Source organism: Muscardinus avellanarius (assembly GCF_963383645.1).
Source record: "Muscardinus avellanarius genome assembly, chromosome: 15".
Lineage (NCBI taxonomy): Eukaryota > Metazoa > Chordata > Mammalia > Rodentia > Gliridae > Muscardinus > Muscardinus avellanarius.
In genome coordinates, this window is record NC_137801.1 from 2,250,791 (window position 1) to 2,267,710 (window position 16,920).

The 16,920-nt window shown below is 49.1% G+C and overlaps 1 protein-coding gene across 1 annotated transcript in view; it reads left to right on the top strand.

The window, feature by feature from the left end:
* DCDC2C (doublecortin domain containing 2C) overlaps nt 1-16,920 on the top strand; it is a gene marked incomplete at both ends in the record, with an annotated part of 79,236 nt that overhangs the window by 22,890 nt on the left and 39,426 nt on the right. Inside the window, 4 exons of the mRNA XM_080711030.1 lie at nt 1,683-1,725; nt 8,989-9,121; nt 12,744-12,844; nt 16,480-16,545. Of these exons, the coding sequence (XP_080567156.1) occupies nt 1,683-1,725; nt 8,989-9,121; nt 12,744-12,844; nt 16,480-16,545 (343 nt within the window). The remainder of the gene's footprint in view (nt 1-1,682; nt 1,726-8,988; nt 9,122-12,743; nt 12,845-16,479; nt 16,546-16,920) is intronic.

Consider the following 16,920-nt stretch of genomic DNA (forward strand, 5'->3'; position numbering starts at 1 on the left):
CTTGTCAGGCACAGCTCCTTGTCAGGAGTCAGCTCAGGTGTCTGGTCTTGAAGATCAGAGTAGACCCAGCTCAGCAGGGGTGGGGAAGGAGCTGAGGGTAGGAGGGTTTGGCTTTGGAAGGGCTGGATTGATCCCCGCTCCACATTTTCTTCCTGGGTACTCAGAACCTAGTGTTTTCCTTGGGTGGGAATCAAGATGACAGTGTGCGTAAGCTTGAGATAATAATGAGAACAATTTTTTTTCAAGTGCTTCTGAAATGTGCGCTGTTGACTATGGCTGTCATTGGTGTAAACTCAAGCAGGCTGACCTGCAAGACTGTGCACAGTTCATAGTATATACTGATTTAAACCCTCCATTTTTCCTTCCTAAATGAAGGCCCCACCATTAGGGCTGAGGCTGAGTTCCTCATCTCAAGCCAGCTCAGGGGATGGCTGTGGGGCCTTGGTGACAGCCTGGCCGTCCTACAGACATTTCCTCCCTGACAGAGGGCAAGACCTTTGCCACAGGGGTCTGTGTTCTCTTGAGCCATTGCCCCGCTCTCCTACCCCAGAGCAGGGTCCGACCCTCCAGGCATTTCTGAGCCCGGGGCTGTCGGCCTCCTCCATCCTTATCTCCAGTCTGCCTCCTCCCCGTTGTGCAGTTATGGTCTGATTGTCCCAGTCCTCTGCCAGTGGGCATCCAGCTCCAGGCCCCGCACCAACACGTGCTCCTGACTCCAGTGTATGTGTTAAGTCCTGGAGTGTCCATCCAGGGTGTGTCCATCAGGGTGCTGGCAATGAATTCAGTAAGAATGAATTCACAGCTCAGCTCTGATGGGTGTTAGATACACTCCGGGTAGGACACGATTCGAGGGCTTCCTAGGGATCTTACTGGTAGCTCTCTCTTTGCTGAGTCTTTTAATGGTCATCATCTTGCGCTAAGAAAAAGTGTGTCTCCTCACCTCCCTGTGGAAGAGGACAGACGGCTTCAAGCAGCGCAGCCTTGGCCTCCACCCTGCCTCTTGGGCTCTGTTGCCTGAGTCCCCTCTGTATTCAGCGAGTTTGGACCGTGCCAGCCTCTGCCTCTTCCACTCCTGTAAAGTAGCTTTTCTTCTTAAGGCAGAGCAAGAATCCTTTGGCCCTGCCTGGCGGCCCTGACAGGATAGTGGCTTAATGCCCAGCAGGTGGTCAGGTAAGGAATGCCTGTGGATAATTCTCAGTCTTCCTGACTGACTTCATTGCTGGCACCCTGATGGCGCAGCAGGTAGAGATGCTGGAAGGCTGAGCTGGGTGTCTCTTGACTTACTTCCCGGATCCCCGTGGCCTACTGTGTTTTGTTTCACCCTTTTTAAGAAGCTTGCTTCATTTGGTTAGTGTGAGAGCTACACGAAGAAACCGCCTTTGTGAAAGTGTCAGAAATTTAAAAAATATTAGATGCCACACGATCACATAAAAATGCAGGCTGGAAGCTGCCCGTAAGCACACTCCCCTGGGGTCAGATGCCACCCTGATAAGCAAGAGCCCATCTGGCCTCCGAGAGCTCAAGGGGAGCAGGCCGACCCCTGATCCCTCCTGCCCCAGCTGGGAATCATCACCGCACGAGCCCGTCTCCGTGAGTTCCCTTGCTAACGCGAGGCTGCAGTTACAGTTATGAAGATGGGTCTGGGGTGAGCTAAGCCTCACAAGCTGTCTTTTGTTTTTCAGAAAGTACGCTGACATTGAAAAACACCCGCCAAGAAAGAAAAAAGTAAGTGATTTTTAAAAGGAGAGGTGGTCACTGTGACTGATTATCGTGCGCCCTTGCACCAACGCGGGCACGTTGCCCTGAGCCATGAGCTCAGAGTTCTAAGCGGCATCAGACCCTGGGAACCAGGGAAGAGGAGCTGAGGTTTATATTTGGAGCTCAGAGTCTAGGTCTAGGAGGCACACTGAGTCATTTGTAATCCAACAAGGGAGGTGCAAAGATAAAAACATACGCGAGGTCTTCGGGAAGAGTCAGGAAGACGTTGAGGCTCACTTGGCCAGGGCAGGTGGGGCTCTGGCAGGGAGGGAGAGAGACGTTGCAGGCAGACGTGACAGTGGAGCAAGGCACCGGGGTGAGAAGCAGAGGTGTCCATAAGCATGCCGGAGGGACTGTGACAGTCCTCACCTAGCCCCTCCGTCTCAGTGAATTGAATCTCATTTGCTGAGAAAGCACTCCTGATTCCACCAGCACCAGCCCCTCTACTTCTACAGTTCCAGCGCAGCAGTGATACTAGTGTGTTTTGTTTCACCCTTTTTAAGAAGCTTGCTTCGTTTGGTTAGTGTGAGAGCTACACGAAGAAACCGCCTTTGTGAAAGTGTCAGAAATTTAAAAAATATTAGATGCCACACGATCACATAAAAATGCAGGCTGGAAGCTGCCCGTAAGCACACTCCCCTGGGGTCAGATGCCACCCTGATGTAAACCCAGATGTAAAAGGACAATGTCTACTCGATAATTGCTACCACTGAGGGGATAAAATGTATGAAAACAAAGCCAGACAGACAGGGAGCCCAGGCCAGAGCAGGAGCCGCCTCCCAGCAAGGTGCTGGGTGGAGCGGATTTGAGAGATGCTGTGCACTATTGATTCAGGTGTGTGTGTGTGTGTGTGTGTGTGTGTGTGTGTGTGTGAGAGAGAGAGAGAGAGAGAGAGAGAGAGAGAGAGAGAGAGAGAGAGGGAAACGCGAGCACGCGCTGTGTCACTGGGGATTGAGCCCCAGGGCGTTCTACTTTTTAGCTATACCCCCAGCCTTATTTTATTTTGAAACAGAATTTTATTAGGTGGATGAGAGTCTCACTACTTGCTGAGGCTGTCACAGAACCTGTAATCTTCCTGTCTCAGTCTCCCAAGTATTGGAATTACAGACATGCACCCACCATACCTGGCCCATTTTTGATTCTGTGATGAGCATTTTCCATGGCTCTGAAATGAGGGTGCCTCTTATTTTGATGTCGTCTGACAGGCGTGACAGCCAGCAGCAGCCTCGCTGAACTTGTCATGGGGCAGCCTGGCTGCAGCTGCTCATCCGACTGCCTCTTCAGTTGAAGCGTGTGCAAGGTTGGCTCTACACACGTGAAGTGTAACTGCAGTGTAAATAGCCTCATGATTTTGCTGAAATTCTGAATTGCAATGAAAAATTATACACAGAAAAGCATAAAAGCAAGTAGTTGGAGGTGGGTGTTTTATCTTGGTGTATTCTTCAGTTCCGTATATTCTCACAGGGGTCAACCAGCTCTTCTGTGGGACCTAAGGAAGGGCGGTAGGTGCATAGAAACGGTCATCTGGAGTAACCTATAACATGTGTAATGAGCCATCCCCAGTCCTAGGGGCTTAAACAATACGAGTTTTTTTTTTTTTTTTTTTTTGTCTCTCCAAACTCAGTGGCTGGTTGGCTGGCTGGGTCCTGGGCTGGTTTCACCCAAGGTTTTTGGAGGGTTGTGTCTATCTGGAGGGGTCACTGGCTTGGGATGTCTAAGCCAGTCTTGATGACATTTCTGGCGGTTGATGCTGGCGTTTGGGCACTTCAGTGTCTCTTCTAGGTGGCTTTGCATTTTCCAAAAGGATGTCACAAGACCAGCCAGGGTTCCAGGACATGGAGAAATAGCGTTCCTTTGGGAGGAGCCTAGCCACGCTGTACTCACCGTGGATGCACGTGTGCATCCCAAGAGGAGCCAGGGCACCACCACACGTGTGTGCATTTGTTCCCAAAAAGGATGCAGAAGAATTTCCTGGCATACTCGGGGCAAGAAGGCACAACAATGAAATGTATAGGTTGGTTATCAGCAGCTTGGAAGACAATTTCAGAACAGATGGCAGAGCTTTTACCTGTGTTGGTCAGGGTTCACTAGAGTAACAGAACTCACAGAATGGCAAAAGGAGATTTATCAAATCAGCTTACAGTCCAAAGCGTCGCCCCCAGTTTCTGACTGCCATGGAGAGTGGGAGGAACCAGCAGCTGGCCGAGTGGTCCTAGAGCTGGAGTTGCAGAATCAGAACAACCACTCATTCAGTCCTAGCCCAAGATGGAAAGGCCAGACAATCCCGGAGAAATGATGGTGAAGGTCCGGTCCGAGGAGCTGAAGGCTGGCATCCCAGGCGAGAGCAGATGTGCTTCCTTCAGGAAGAACCACACATCTATTCACGCAGTTTTTTCTTCTTTTATGCAAGTCCTGTGCTTCCCACATTCAGGGCAGGACTTCTCCTTCAGTCTGCCTTTAAACCCCATCATCTTAGTGTTACGTGATCTTGTCACGTTGACCATGCAGACTAACCATCACACTGCTACACAGAAAGGCTCAGGCATCTTCCAGTAAAGAATAATGGATCGGAAGCCAGGCTTTGGTTTTGAATCTTGGGAGATTCAGCGATTTATTTCGGTTGTATCTTCTCCTTTATGTACAAATACGATAAGTGATAAAATGTACATTTAGATGGTTTTCAAGGGCTTTTTCAATCAGTAGAAATAGAGCTTTTGCATAATAAGAGGGCACTGTGACATGGTTTTTAAAATTTCTATTGGTGCATTGTAGTCATACGTCTTAATGGGGTCTTGTCTCGATATCTTATTATCTTACATGTTAATGCTGTGAGCTACATGGCTCGTGGCATCTTGGCCTAGTGAAGTGAGGAGTCATGGGGAGTAACATGAACAGACCCTGGTGGCTGCAGCTTGTGGGGAATGGGAGGCGTCGAGGGGCCCTCGAGGATTCCAGGGGCCAGCTGGGGGGGGTGGCATCAGGAGCCAAGACCAGGGCGACCCTGAGAAGGCGGGGCTTCCGTGTGTGCGGGTGAGCAGGTGCCTCCTGTGGATTAGCGGTCATCAAGTGAGAGGGAAGAGGAGACAGACGATGGTGATGCATAGAAGCGCTTTTCACACGCAACTGAATTCCTTGTGACAGCCAGCAGAGGCCCGTCTGTGTCTGCATCTTCTGGGAACTCACGCAGACACCCCAGGGCACTGCAGGGCGTGCCTCCTCCATCTAAGTGATGTCGGGCCGAGTGCTGCCTACCTGTGCTAACATTTTTTCTTCTGTAACTGGATTGCTGCTCGTCCAGGGGGGCATCGTGCTTGCAGAGCTAACCTTTGGCACCTTGGCTCCTTTAGATGGAGTCTGGCTGTCCTGAAAGGCTGCGTGACTTGAGAGTGCTTGCCTGCCTGGTCTCAGTTAATGAAAGTGGATGCACGGCTCTCTCACCTCCTGTTTTTCTTTCCTTTAATTTGGTAGTCAAAAGTTTTAATTCAACCTATCACAGGAGCCCTGTCCAGAGTACTGACAAAATATAAGAGCCAAGTTGTTTACCTCTTTTTTCTATTTTTTTCTTTTTTTTGTGGTACTGGGGATAGAGCCCAGGGACATTCTACCTCCAAGCTACACCCCGGCCCTATTTTTTATTCTTTATTTTGAAACAGGGTCTCACTGAGTTGCAAAGGGCTTCACTAAGTAGCTGAGGCTGTCCTCGAACCGCGATCCTCCTGTCTCAGCCTCCCAAAGGCTGGGATGACAAGCCTGTACCACCACCCCTGGCTTAGATGTCTATTTTGGAAAGAATAATTTTATTTAAACTTAGCAGAAGAGCCTGAAATTGCAGTTAATAATGGCCATTTCCTAGCAATACCTGTTTAGCCAAAAAAAAAAGGGCAAAAATATCACAAGTGCATTCTTACTCATTACATATTTGAAATGTACTTTGAAAACAAGCCGGGCATGGTGGCACATGTCTGTAATCCCAGTACTTGGGAGGCTGGGACAGGAAGGTCACAGATTTGAGTCCAGCCTCAGAAACTTAGTGAAACTCTCAGCGACCTAGTGAGACCCTGTTTCAAAACCAAAGAACTAACCAACTATCAACCAACCAAAGAAACAAAACAAAGAGCTGGGGTGTAGTTTGGAGGTAGAATGGCCCTGGGTTCAATCCCCAGTACTGCCAAAAACCAAACAAAGAAAACACAAAACAAAACAAAAACCAGTCACCATTATTTGATTATTTCAGTTTAATGGTTGCTTTATTCAAGTATTCAAGCATTGGGAAATAGATCTTTATGAATTGGCCAATGTCTTACGTGGCACAGTTACCCTGAGTGTGCAGTCCAATGGAAGTAATTGAATGAAGCATCTTTTTTTGCTATATAAAATTCAATTTTAGAGCAACTGTATTTATTGGGATTTTGATATCTGTTACCTTCCAAAGAGGTAAGGCTAATTTAATAAATGTTTAAAATTGCGTCTTTATATTCAAATGAATATTTTATGACGCAAGCCTCTGTAGAAAATCAGTAAATAGTTAATAAGCATCGTATTTATATTACATCTACAATCAGGACATTATTAATATTAAATAGTTCTCTTTGGGGCATGGAGCAGAAATGTTGGTAAGGAAATGGAGATATGCCTTAAAAAATTATGTGATTGTGTGAACATGGTCAGAGACAGGCACAATGTGTGGCTGAGACCCACCTGTTAATCACCTGGTCTAACCTGTGGGGTTCAGTGTATAGCGAGTGCTGTTTGCTGGCTAACAATGTGCAGATCCTGGACACTTCTCAACAATCCAGGAAGCATCTGTGGTCACCCTTCAGCAGCCTGAAGATGCAGCAGCCAAGGTTCAAATGCCAGCCGATTTCCTACTGTTATAAAAGTTCAGCGCAGGCACTGGCTGGTTGATGGAAGACCTTGACCCAGTCTGGATGGATCCAGAAGGTTCATAATGAAACCTTCCAGCAGCCTTGGTCATCCCCTACCATGGTGGGTTGACTCTAGTAGGCTGTTATTGTTCTGCAATTAGACAAACTGACCCATCCCAAGTTATCAGGGAGGCTGCTTTCGTGTGCCAAGGCAAGCCCATCCATTACAATAGCGTTAAAGTATAGCGAGGTTGATTGAAATAGGCTCTGGAGAAAAATAATCACCCTTAAAGCACTACAGAGAAATAAAACCAACACGCCTCAGGTTTATTTTCTGAACATGTTCTCAATAGGAAGGAAGATGGATGAAGTCAAGGTGCCTGTCCCCTCTGTGGACAGGGCTCAGAGGGATTCCGGAGGGCTTAAGGGGGGCTGCAGGCAGAAGCTGGGGATCCGCAGCGCCTCCTGTGGACACGCCGGGTGCTACGCTCTTGCTTCACCCATCCTCTAAAGAGAGCGTATGTAAATTCAAGTTGTAAGGCCTCGAGTACCGTTCAGAGGGTGGATGGCATTTTCCCTTCTAAGTGGCATAAAGGTGTTGCTTTCCTCCCATGACTTTTCCAAGTCCTCTTGAAAGTCACGCTGTTTAAGAAGGTGAGATCTTCCACTGAAATGAGAGTCCTGGACAGGCTTTGACGTGAAGGTCGGTGAGGACGCGTGCGGCCCACGTTTAGGCTGGGGAGCTGGCAGGAGGAGTGTTCCCGCGCATCCTACGGGGGTGTTAGTGTGGAGGGAAGGTGGCTGCTCTGTTTTAATGCAGTGGGGGCCTTCGCTCGAATTCAAGCGCTGGATCCCACTGTGCTGCCTGGGTGAAAAGGTCCTCCTCCTTTCTCTCTCCCGCCACCGTGTCCTGAGATCTGCGGTCCCGGCCTCACATGGACTGAAGCCCAAGCCTTAAGAACATAAATCTTCTTTCCTCTAAGTTATGTTGCCAATATTTTACATTGTAATTGCTAGAGTGCTGGCCGTAACACTGGGTAGGGCGAGAGACAAGACTGCAAGTGGCTTCGTGGCGCTGCGCCCGTGTGGTACCGCGAGTCCTGTGACCCCTGTTTCGGCGGCTCTCTGGGTTGCTGGGCTCCCATTTCTTTGCACTGAGCAGCCTGGCGATAAAGCGTGGGCTGCAGTGCTTGTCTTCTCTGTGCCGCTTGCTCTGTGTCATGGCTGCTTTTGTGCCTGTGCAGCAGATGGGCCATGCAACTAAGTTGCTGTCCTTCCAATATCACTTCAGAGGTAGCAGGGCACATTTGCTATCTTTATCTGAGAGGTTAAAGATGGGGAAGTATATTGTAACTGCTAGAATTGAGTGACACTAAGAAGAATCATCTGGATTGTAGAATCCTAGCCCGCCCCCTCAGGATGGGTGCCGTGCTCCATCTCTCTCTTCCTAACCCAGTTCTGCCAAGACCTGGCTTCCTGTACTCACGAACGTGATTCTAGCACCACCATTTCAGGCTTTGCAATAGGTAGAGACATTTGGCTTGGTCCCCCGTATGAGGGTAAAGATTATTTCCACACTTCTGTCTCCACAAAGGAAACAAAAAGCTAGTAGTCTGGGATCATACGATACTCGAATGAGGCAAGGTAGGTGCTTTTAGTTTGACATTTCTTAAGTGACGTGACGTGCATGAGAGAAGTAGCTATTTATATGCTTCTGCCTGGATTCATTTCCAAACACTTGAGTAAAAGACCAGAAAAGGAAAAACTAAAAAAGGACAATGGGTGCTGTAAAGACAGCTCGTGGGGCAGAGCTGGAGCTGCTGCTCAGAGCCATTTCCTCTAGGCCTGTGCCGCCGTGTCCAGCCAAGACTCATTTCACCTCGACGTGCTCATCTACCTGGCTCAGTCGCCATTGTATATAGATTTTAAAACATCTACATTCCTCTGTGCTGGATCCAGAAAGAGCTCTGTGCTGCCGGTGTCGCCAGAGGCTCCTTGTGCCAGGAGTCCAGCAGGAACACATTAGTGGCGCTTGTCGGATGTGGTTTTGTCAGGCTTTGAAGCAGTCACAGAGGAGCCTCCTGTGATGGGCCATCACCCCCAGAGCCCGATCTCCAAGGCTCCCTGTGGCTGTAAAGCCGACTGGATCTCCCCAAGAGGCACTGGGAGAGAGGGAGAAGGAGAATTCCTCCTGCCTCTCTGCAGAGGGGCACAGAAGCTGCAGAGGGGAAGAGTCTGTGTCTAAAGTTGGCTTCTCCAGCATTGCCTGTGCTAAGCGGCCGGGCCTCTCCGACCCCACTTGGGGCGACGGGGCTCAGGCACCTCTGTTCCTAAGACATCTTTTGTTCTTAATTTGCAACCCTAGGTGAATGTCAAAGGAAAAGAACCTCAACCTTATGCAGGCGACAAAGCACCCCCTAAAACACAGGAGTCTGTTTATTACGCCAAAGAAGGACCAAAGAAAACGATGGCAGAACCGTTAGGCCAAAGTGGAGCAGGTAACGTGTAGTTTAATTTTGCTTTAGGCAATGCAGATGCTACCAGGCTAGTGTGTGCGTGTGTGTGCATGTGTGTGTATGTATATGTGTGTATGTGTGTGTGTATGTGTGTGCATGTGTGTATGTGTGTGTCTATGTGTGTGTGCATGTGTGTGTATGTATATGTGTGTATGTGTATGCATGTGTGTATGTGTGCATGTGTGTGTATGTGTGTGCATGTGTGTCTATGTGTGTGTGTACATGTGCATGTGTGTGTATATATGTGTGTGCATGTGTGTGTGCATGTATGTGTGTGTGTGTGTGTGTGTGTGTGTGTGTGTTTCAGACCAGTTTTCTCAACTTGTACCCATCTGAATAAAATGTTCAGCTTGCTGGTAAACAAAGCAGAAAACCCACATCTCCAAACTGAAGGCAACAACCTTCTCTAGTAGGAAGACACATGTCACATTGAATATTGACTCTGTGTTTGTGTACAACAGGGCTCTGTATACTCTCCCTGTAAGGACCAGTGACACAGAGAATAATAAACACGCCCCTCTCTTGAGAGAAAAATGGCCATAAAAGCCAACTGCGTTGTTCATGTGTAACTCTTGAGGATGGAAGGTTTCCAGGAGTGCACCTTGAGACTTGAGTTTGAAGTCGGCTCTTTCTGCTCCTACTTTTGTTCTTACTAATACGTGGTTAAACTTTATCGAATGCCTGCCATGTGCTGGGCTCTGAAGCAGGCCCTCCTGGTGGCCCGTCTCCCTTGTAGGCATGTCAGATGCACAGTGAGTAGGCCTCCTGGCCTGGTTTGGATAGGAAAGCAGCTGCAGGAGAGGCTCCTGCGCTGCCCTCAGTCATTCTACAGAGTGTGGGCTTCCCCGTTGCCTTCTGTTACCATTAAGGGGGCTCAAGTTCCCTCTTGTTGTCCTCCAGTGCATCCTTAGCTTCTGCTATGGCTTGCTCTTTTCTTCCTGGCTGCAAACATTTCCCTGAAGCTATTCCTTTCCTTCTCCCCCTCCAACCTGGTTTCCCTGATCCACAGTGAATGCACCAGTGTCTGGGACTGCTTGGGTTCTGGGGGCCCATAGGACATGTCCGTCCCCTCGGGAGGGTGTCACATGGCAGGGCAGACATGGAGTGCGCAGGTGTCCTGGCTCCAACATGACCTGGGGTGACTCATTTGGCTCTCAGACTGAGGGTGTGGGTCCTACACCCCCTGACATCTCAAAGCACATGGACAGCAGTAGAGAACTTAATCTTACTCTTCTTAAAAATGTATACTTTTAAGCCGGGCATGGTGGTGCATGCTTGAAATCCCGGCATTTGGGAGGCTGAGGCAGGAGGATTGCGCAGGTTCAAAGCCAGCTTCAGATAGTTACTGAGGCCCTTTACAACTCAGTGAGACCCTGTTTCAAAATAAGGAATTAAAAAAAAAACAGGGCTGGGTGTGTCGCTGGGAGTTAGAATGCCCCAGGTTCCACCCCCAGCACCAAAAAAATGTATACTTTCATTGGTGCATTATAGTCTCACATCACGAGGTAGTTGAGAGAGGCAGGGACACGCACACGGCACTTGGTGAGCTCTCCCCTCCCTCCGCACTCTCTCCCCTTCCCCATACAGGATATGAGGTTGGCATCAGTCTTCTCACACGTGTATGTGATATCAATGGAAGCGCTTACGTCATTAATCCTCCCTCCCGCCACCCACCCCTAGGCCCCTCCATCACTCCACTGGGGGGTCTCCTCTGTTATCTAAAGTTCATCCTGTATCCTGATTGCTCCCCAGCGTCCGCATACTTGAGAAATATGACCCTTCACTTTTCTGTGACTGGCTAATCTCACTTCACATAATGTTCTCCAGGTCCATCCATTTTCCTATAAATGGCATAAATTTGTCCTTCTTTAGTGTGAGTAGAATTCCAGTGTATGTATACCTCATAATTTTGTAATCCATCCATCTGTTGATGGACATGTAGGTTGGTTCCATAATTTGGCTATTGTGAATTGCGTTGCTATAAATATGGATATGCATGTATTACTGTAATATTTTGATTTCAGTCCCTTTGGAAAAATAACCAGGAGTGGTATAGCTGGATCATGTGGTAGATTCATTTCCAATTTTCTGATGAATCTCTACGTTGTTTTCCACAGCAGCTGTACTAATCTGCAATCTCAGCAGTGTGGAGGAATTCCCATTTCCCCACATCTTCACCAGCATTTATTGCTTGGCTTCTTGATGATAGGGTTAGATGGAATCCCAGTATAGTTTTGATTTGTCTTTCCCTAGTTGCTTATGATGTTGAACATTTCTTCATATATTTATTAGCCATTTGTATGGCTTCTTTTGTGAGGCATCTATGTAGTTCAATTGCCATTTCTTGATTGAGTTATTTGTTGTTTTCTTGGAGAACTTACTATCTATGTTTAAAATCTCTCTTTTACAATGTGGATCCCACAAAGGTGGCTTGGACTGGTGAGCACAGGAGCACCTTTTTTCCCAGAGGCAGCCCTGTGTGCCCTGGAGTTTGAATTCTAGGCAGGGCTCTCACTACATTATAACAGGAGAAGCCCTCATCTCTAGATGGGCATACATCTGTTGCAGGGTTGCCCCAAGTATTAAAATGTGGTGTGTGGAAGAGTGCCTGGCTACGTGGCGTTGAACGCTACTTCTTTCACCTCTGACTCCCAATCCATGAGAGGTGGGACTGGGTTTGTATCTTCTGGAGCCGAGGGCTAGGAGGAGGACAAGAGTGGACCCGGCGAGGGCTGAGGCAGGGCCAGAACTCCTGATTGTGAAACAAAATGTTCCTGCCGTTGGCGGTTCCTAGCTTAGATGATTTGCTCATCAAAGGCTACATTCATCTTTTTGGATGCTGAAAGAAGAGGCTGTCCTCCTCCTCCTCCTCCTCCTCCTCCTCCTCCTCCTCCTCCTCCTCCTCCTTCTCTTCTTCCTCCCTCCTCCATCTCCTCCTAGTCCTCCTGCTCATTGTCTTTCTCCTTTTTTCCTGCTCTCACCTGTTGCCTCTGATCAGCACAAGGATACATTTTTCAACAACCTCAGAGTTTTACAAGCATTCATGACATTAAATTGTAGCGCTAATTAAAATAATTTCTAGCCCTTGGTTAAGGTGGGTACTTCTTAATGCACAGCTATAGCACCTGGTTGTTTTGAGTCCAATTGAGTCACATGTATTTTGAATGAATCAAACTATGTTTCCTTTAAGTCTGTTCCATGATTTTCCTGTCTAGCAGGGTTGCTTTGTAATTATTGATTTCTAATGGAATCAGTCAGACACAGATATGCTTATACTTGGACTGGGAGCGAGGGTATCTCCTGTGCTGGGTGGGCGCAAGGATGCTCACACTTCCAGAGTCTAGGACCTTAATGGAAACAGAGATGTGGGTAGACACTGCAGAAATGGAGGCCCACCAAGTTAAGACCTCAAGAGGAGTAAAAAGAAATGGCAAGAGGGAGACCGAGGAAGGATGGTCAGGGGCCTGGGACCCCAGCCAGGCTGCCTGTTAGCTCATGTCACAGGAAGCTATGGGGTTTTTGTAACTTTGGTCTGAGTCAGAAAACGTATGATGGAGTTCAGTTTCTCCATTGGTTTGAAAGTCCTGTCTGTGTTTCCCCTCAGAAGGTGATGTGTATAAGGCGCAGACTCCTACCAAGGACACCCAAGGCGCACTGGAGGTCAAGGAGGACCAGGATGTACAGGTGGAGGTACCAGTGGACCAGGTGGGTAGCAGGTGCAGGATGAGTGAGCTCACCACTTCTGGATGCTGCCGTCAGCCTCTGTCGACCCCATCCCCATTCCCGTGCCCATCCCTGTTCCCATCCTGGCCTCTAGAATGTTCCAGGCTCTCCAGGTACCACTGTGCATCCTCGGGTCCCATTTCCGCATTCTCCTGGTCCTGCCCTTCTGATGCTCCAGCGGTGGGCCCTGAGCACTGGCAGACAGGTGACTACACATTTACCTTTGTCCTTGTTGGAGCATTGTGTCTGGCCCCCACTGAGCTACGAGCCACAAGGAAGAGCGCTGGGCTGCTTTGCTCACGATCATAGCCCCAGGCCTAGCAGAGCTCCCCGCCCTTCATAGGGATGCGTGCAGTAACTGAGTGACTGACTCAGTGGCGGTCAGGCAGCGTGACCGCGAGCCTTGGCATCCTTCTCCGTAGGTGGGAAGGCAAGGAAGGAGGGTGTGTGTAAGTTCTGGAGCATGGCAGGCTCTTGGCCGCTGCCGCCTCCTCTGGCTTCATGGAGGAGCCGGGAGTAGAGTCCTGTGAAGGTTCCAGGGGGATGGGAGGGAGCAGATGAAGGGAGGGGAGACTGGAAGGAGGGAAACTCGTTATGGGATCCGGGAGCACTGAGCCCACAAGAGCCCAGGACCAGAGAGAAGCGAGAACAAAGGGTGGTGGGGAAGGGGCTGGGTGTGAGGGGAAGGGGCCGGGCCCTAGCGAGCTCTGGCCGAGACTGGAGGCTCAGCCCACATGCACCTGGACGGGCCCCCACAGCCCCATTCCTGGGCTTGCAAAGGAGAGAGAGAGCCAGGCAAACCCTGAAATCACCTGACTTTGTCTTCACTGTCCACCCAAAGGCACTAAAAGCACATTTCCAATTGTTGTAATTTTTGTTGTAATTTTCAAAAAATTATTTGAACTCCGTAAAAGGTACATGTTAGCAGTAAAGTCCCATTTTTATTTCTCTTAAACCAGAATAGGTCCTGACCTTGCCTTTGTATACAGCACTGACCCCAGGTAACCACTGGGTAAACCCTCTTCAGGAACTCTTAACTTTGCCTCTTTTATTTTGTGTGTGTGATACTGGGGATGGAAGTCAGGGGCATTCTACCTCTGAGCTACACCCCCAGCCCTATTTTTTATTCCTTATTTTGAAACAGGGTCTGTTGAGTTGCAAATGTTCGCAGACAGCCTCACTAAGTAGCCGAGGCTGTCTGCAAACCGTGATCCTCCTGTCTCAGCCTCCCAAATGCTGGGATTACAAGCTTGCACCACCACGCCCGGCTTAACTTTGTCTCTTATTTTTAAGCTCTGCGACTTGTCTTTCCTGTGATCTAGTTTTCAAATGCTACAGCCTGTGTATAACACACCAGTTTCCCAGCCCCTTTGGCCTCTGGACTATTTTCCTAGGTGTTCTGTTAGATTTTCAAAATTACCAGTAATTATCACTTGCTCTTTTTCCTTGACACAAGCAGAAGTGACCCAAAGATTTGCCTCTTCTCTTAAAACCTAAACTAACAATTCTAACTATTTTTCACACTTAAAAACTTTATAGTAACAAAGAAATTAAGACATTTTAGCCGTTTAATTTTATGCCATGTTTGTCCTAGCTACTGGTGTATTTCTGTGCATTTTCTAGACTATAAATGGAGCATGTCCAACACAAGTTTTGTACAGCAGTGAGGCAGCAGTCCATCAGAGACTGTCGTCACTGCTATTTGTGTCCACTGTATGTGTTTGTGAGCTTCAGCCATGGTGTGCTTGGTGTCCATTGTGTTTAGGCTTGTGGGGAGGATTCTCTTACCCCAGAGCAGGTAGTAGCCTGTGACACCCCTGCAGGGCTGTGGGAGGAAGGAGAGACAGGTGGGGAGGTGGCCGGCCCAGCAGAGCGCCAGGCCCTGAGGCTTCCTCAGCAGGCAGAGCAGAGGGCTTCCAGAAAGAGCTGTTCTGTCCAGCGACTCTTCTCCAAGCCAGGTGATGGCTGGGTGAGCTGAGGTTTTCTAGTTGTCAGGAGATAGTGTTGACGCAGGGTCTGTGGCTGTGTGTGACCTGGAGACACCCCCCTCCCCCACTGTAACTGTGTCTGGAGGGAGCTGGTCAGCAGCTCTGGGCACCCTACTCCCTATGGCCCTTGGTCTAGTTTGAGGAGAGGAGAGGAGCTGAGCAGCTGCGGGAAGGGCCAGGTTGGGCGCCTACCCGCAGGGCACGCGTGGGCATGTCTTGGCTCTCTGTGGCCCTCCTTTGCTGTGATCTGCTGCATACTGGTTTCCGCAAATGTCTGTAAGACCTGACTGAAGTGGACACCAGAAACCCCATGTGATGTGCTCAGTAGACACCAGGCACAGTCAAGAGATGCTCGGCACACCTGGATGCACCGCTGCCACATCTTTGGAAAAGCCACTGGGTGATACTGCGCCTGGAAGCCCTGTGCTCCCAGTCTTTCTCTTGGGGAATCGCAGTGTGCCTTGGCCCTTGGAATGTTTTCAGAGAGGGTCCTGAGTTAGAAATAATATTTAAGCTTTGATTAGCCCTAATCATTTACGCAGGGGAGCTAAGTTACCCATGAAACACAGGTTACTTTCTGCCAGTGAGCTGTTCTCTCTTACCTGGACAACTGTCCCCGATTGCCAAGGATGGACTCCTGAGGGTGTGGTCCTGGCCTGGATGGGTGGTCCCCACAGCAGGTGGGAAATGCACAGCCACTCTCTGGCTTTGGGTTTGCATGTTAGGCAGGCCGTTGGGGCTGATGGACGCTAGTAGCTTCCTGTGGAAGGAGGGAGGTGCCTATGTCCAGGACCTTGGGACTTCCCAGTTCATTACTGAAGGATGGCTTGGCCCTAGTACTATATTATTTGATTTCACTGCCGACTTTCAGAATAACCTGAAATGCTTCTCGCCTGTTTCTGAGAAGCTGATTTTAACTTCATGAGTAACCCTGAGCACCTCATGCGTTACTATTGCCGGCTGTCTTAGGCTCTCTCTCGTTTACTGTTGCTGCACAGATAAAACTTTATGAAGTATAATCCTCTAACTAGTAACCGTATGAGTGCGGAGTTAAACCTTCTAGATCCAGGAAGGTGCCCTGAGGATGAGGGATCCTCCACCTGTCAGGGGACAGCTGCATGGCTGACGATAAAGCCCGCCAATTAGCAGGACATCAGTGAAGAAGACTTCCACCAGGAGGACACTTAGACTTTCCCGTGGTAACCTCAGCATGCAGGTTGACTCCCAGTGTACAAGTCTGGACGAATAGGAACATGGGTGCCCTTTGCCCCTGCTTGGGATCTTATATGATCTCAACTTTGACACTGTGTCTTCTTTAACTGTCACCTGTCTCTGTCCCCATTTCTAGCTGCTCCTCGGTGCCTGAGAGTCAGTCCAGGAACCTCTTGTGGCCGCGTGGTGGACAGAAAGGATGACTCCAGTGACTCAGGCGGGGGTTTGGGGGAAATATGGCCAGACAGTCGGGGACCACTCTCACTCGGTTGTGCCTTTTGACCAAAACTCTCCCAAGTACTGGCATTATAGGCATGCACCACCACGCCCGGCTTTGCTCTCTGATTTTTTAAAGAGGAGTTTTGGCCCAGGTTAAGTACAGCTACATTTGAAACATGGTGTCTATCTTCTCCCCAGGTACCCGCTGAAATAATTAAAGAAGCTGATGAGCTACACAGCCAGTGTGACTCTGAGAACAGCAAGGTGAGCTGTTTGTTTCATCTTAATGGCTCAGGCCCGAGGCACCATGGCTTCGTATACTGAGTGGTGCTCACATTTGATGGTCCTGGATCCGAGGCCGCAATTTGCTCAGAAAACAAGTGGACACCAGAGTGGAAGCTTAGCAGTGTGTTTCATGGTGGCCGTGCCTGGGATCAGGTCTCCTGTGAGCCAGAAAGTCCTGTGGGGAACTTGAACAGCTTCCATATCTGGCCTTGTCCTTTACTGTCCTTCCAGTCACAAACTTGGAAACCTCAATAAGCTCCAAGGTGTATTTTTAGAGAGCAAGTCAGGGAAGGTGAGGGGTGGCAGCCGCTGTGTGGGTGGCTCCCCTTTGGGGAATGGGTGCTGTGTAAACAG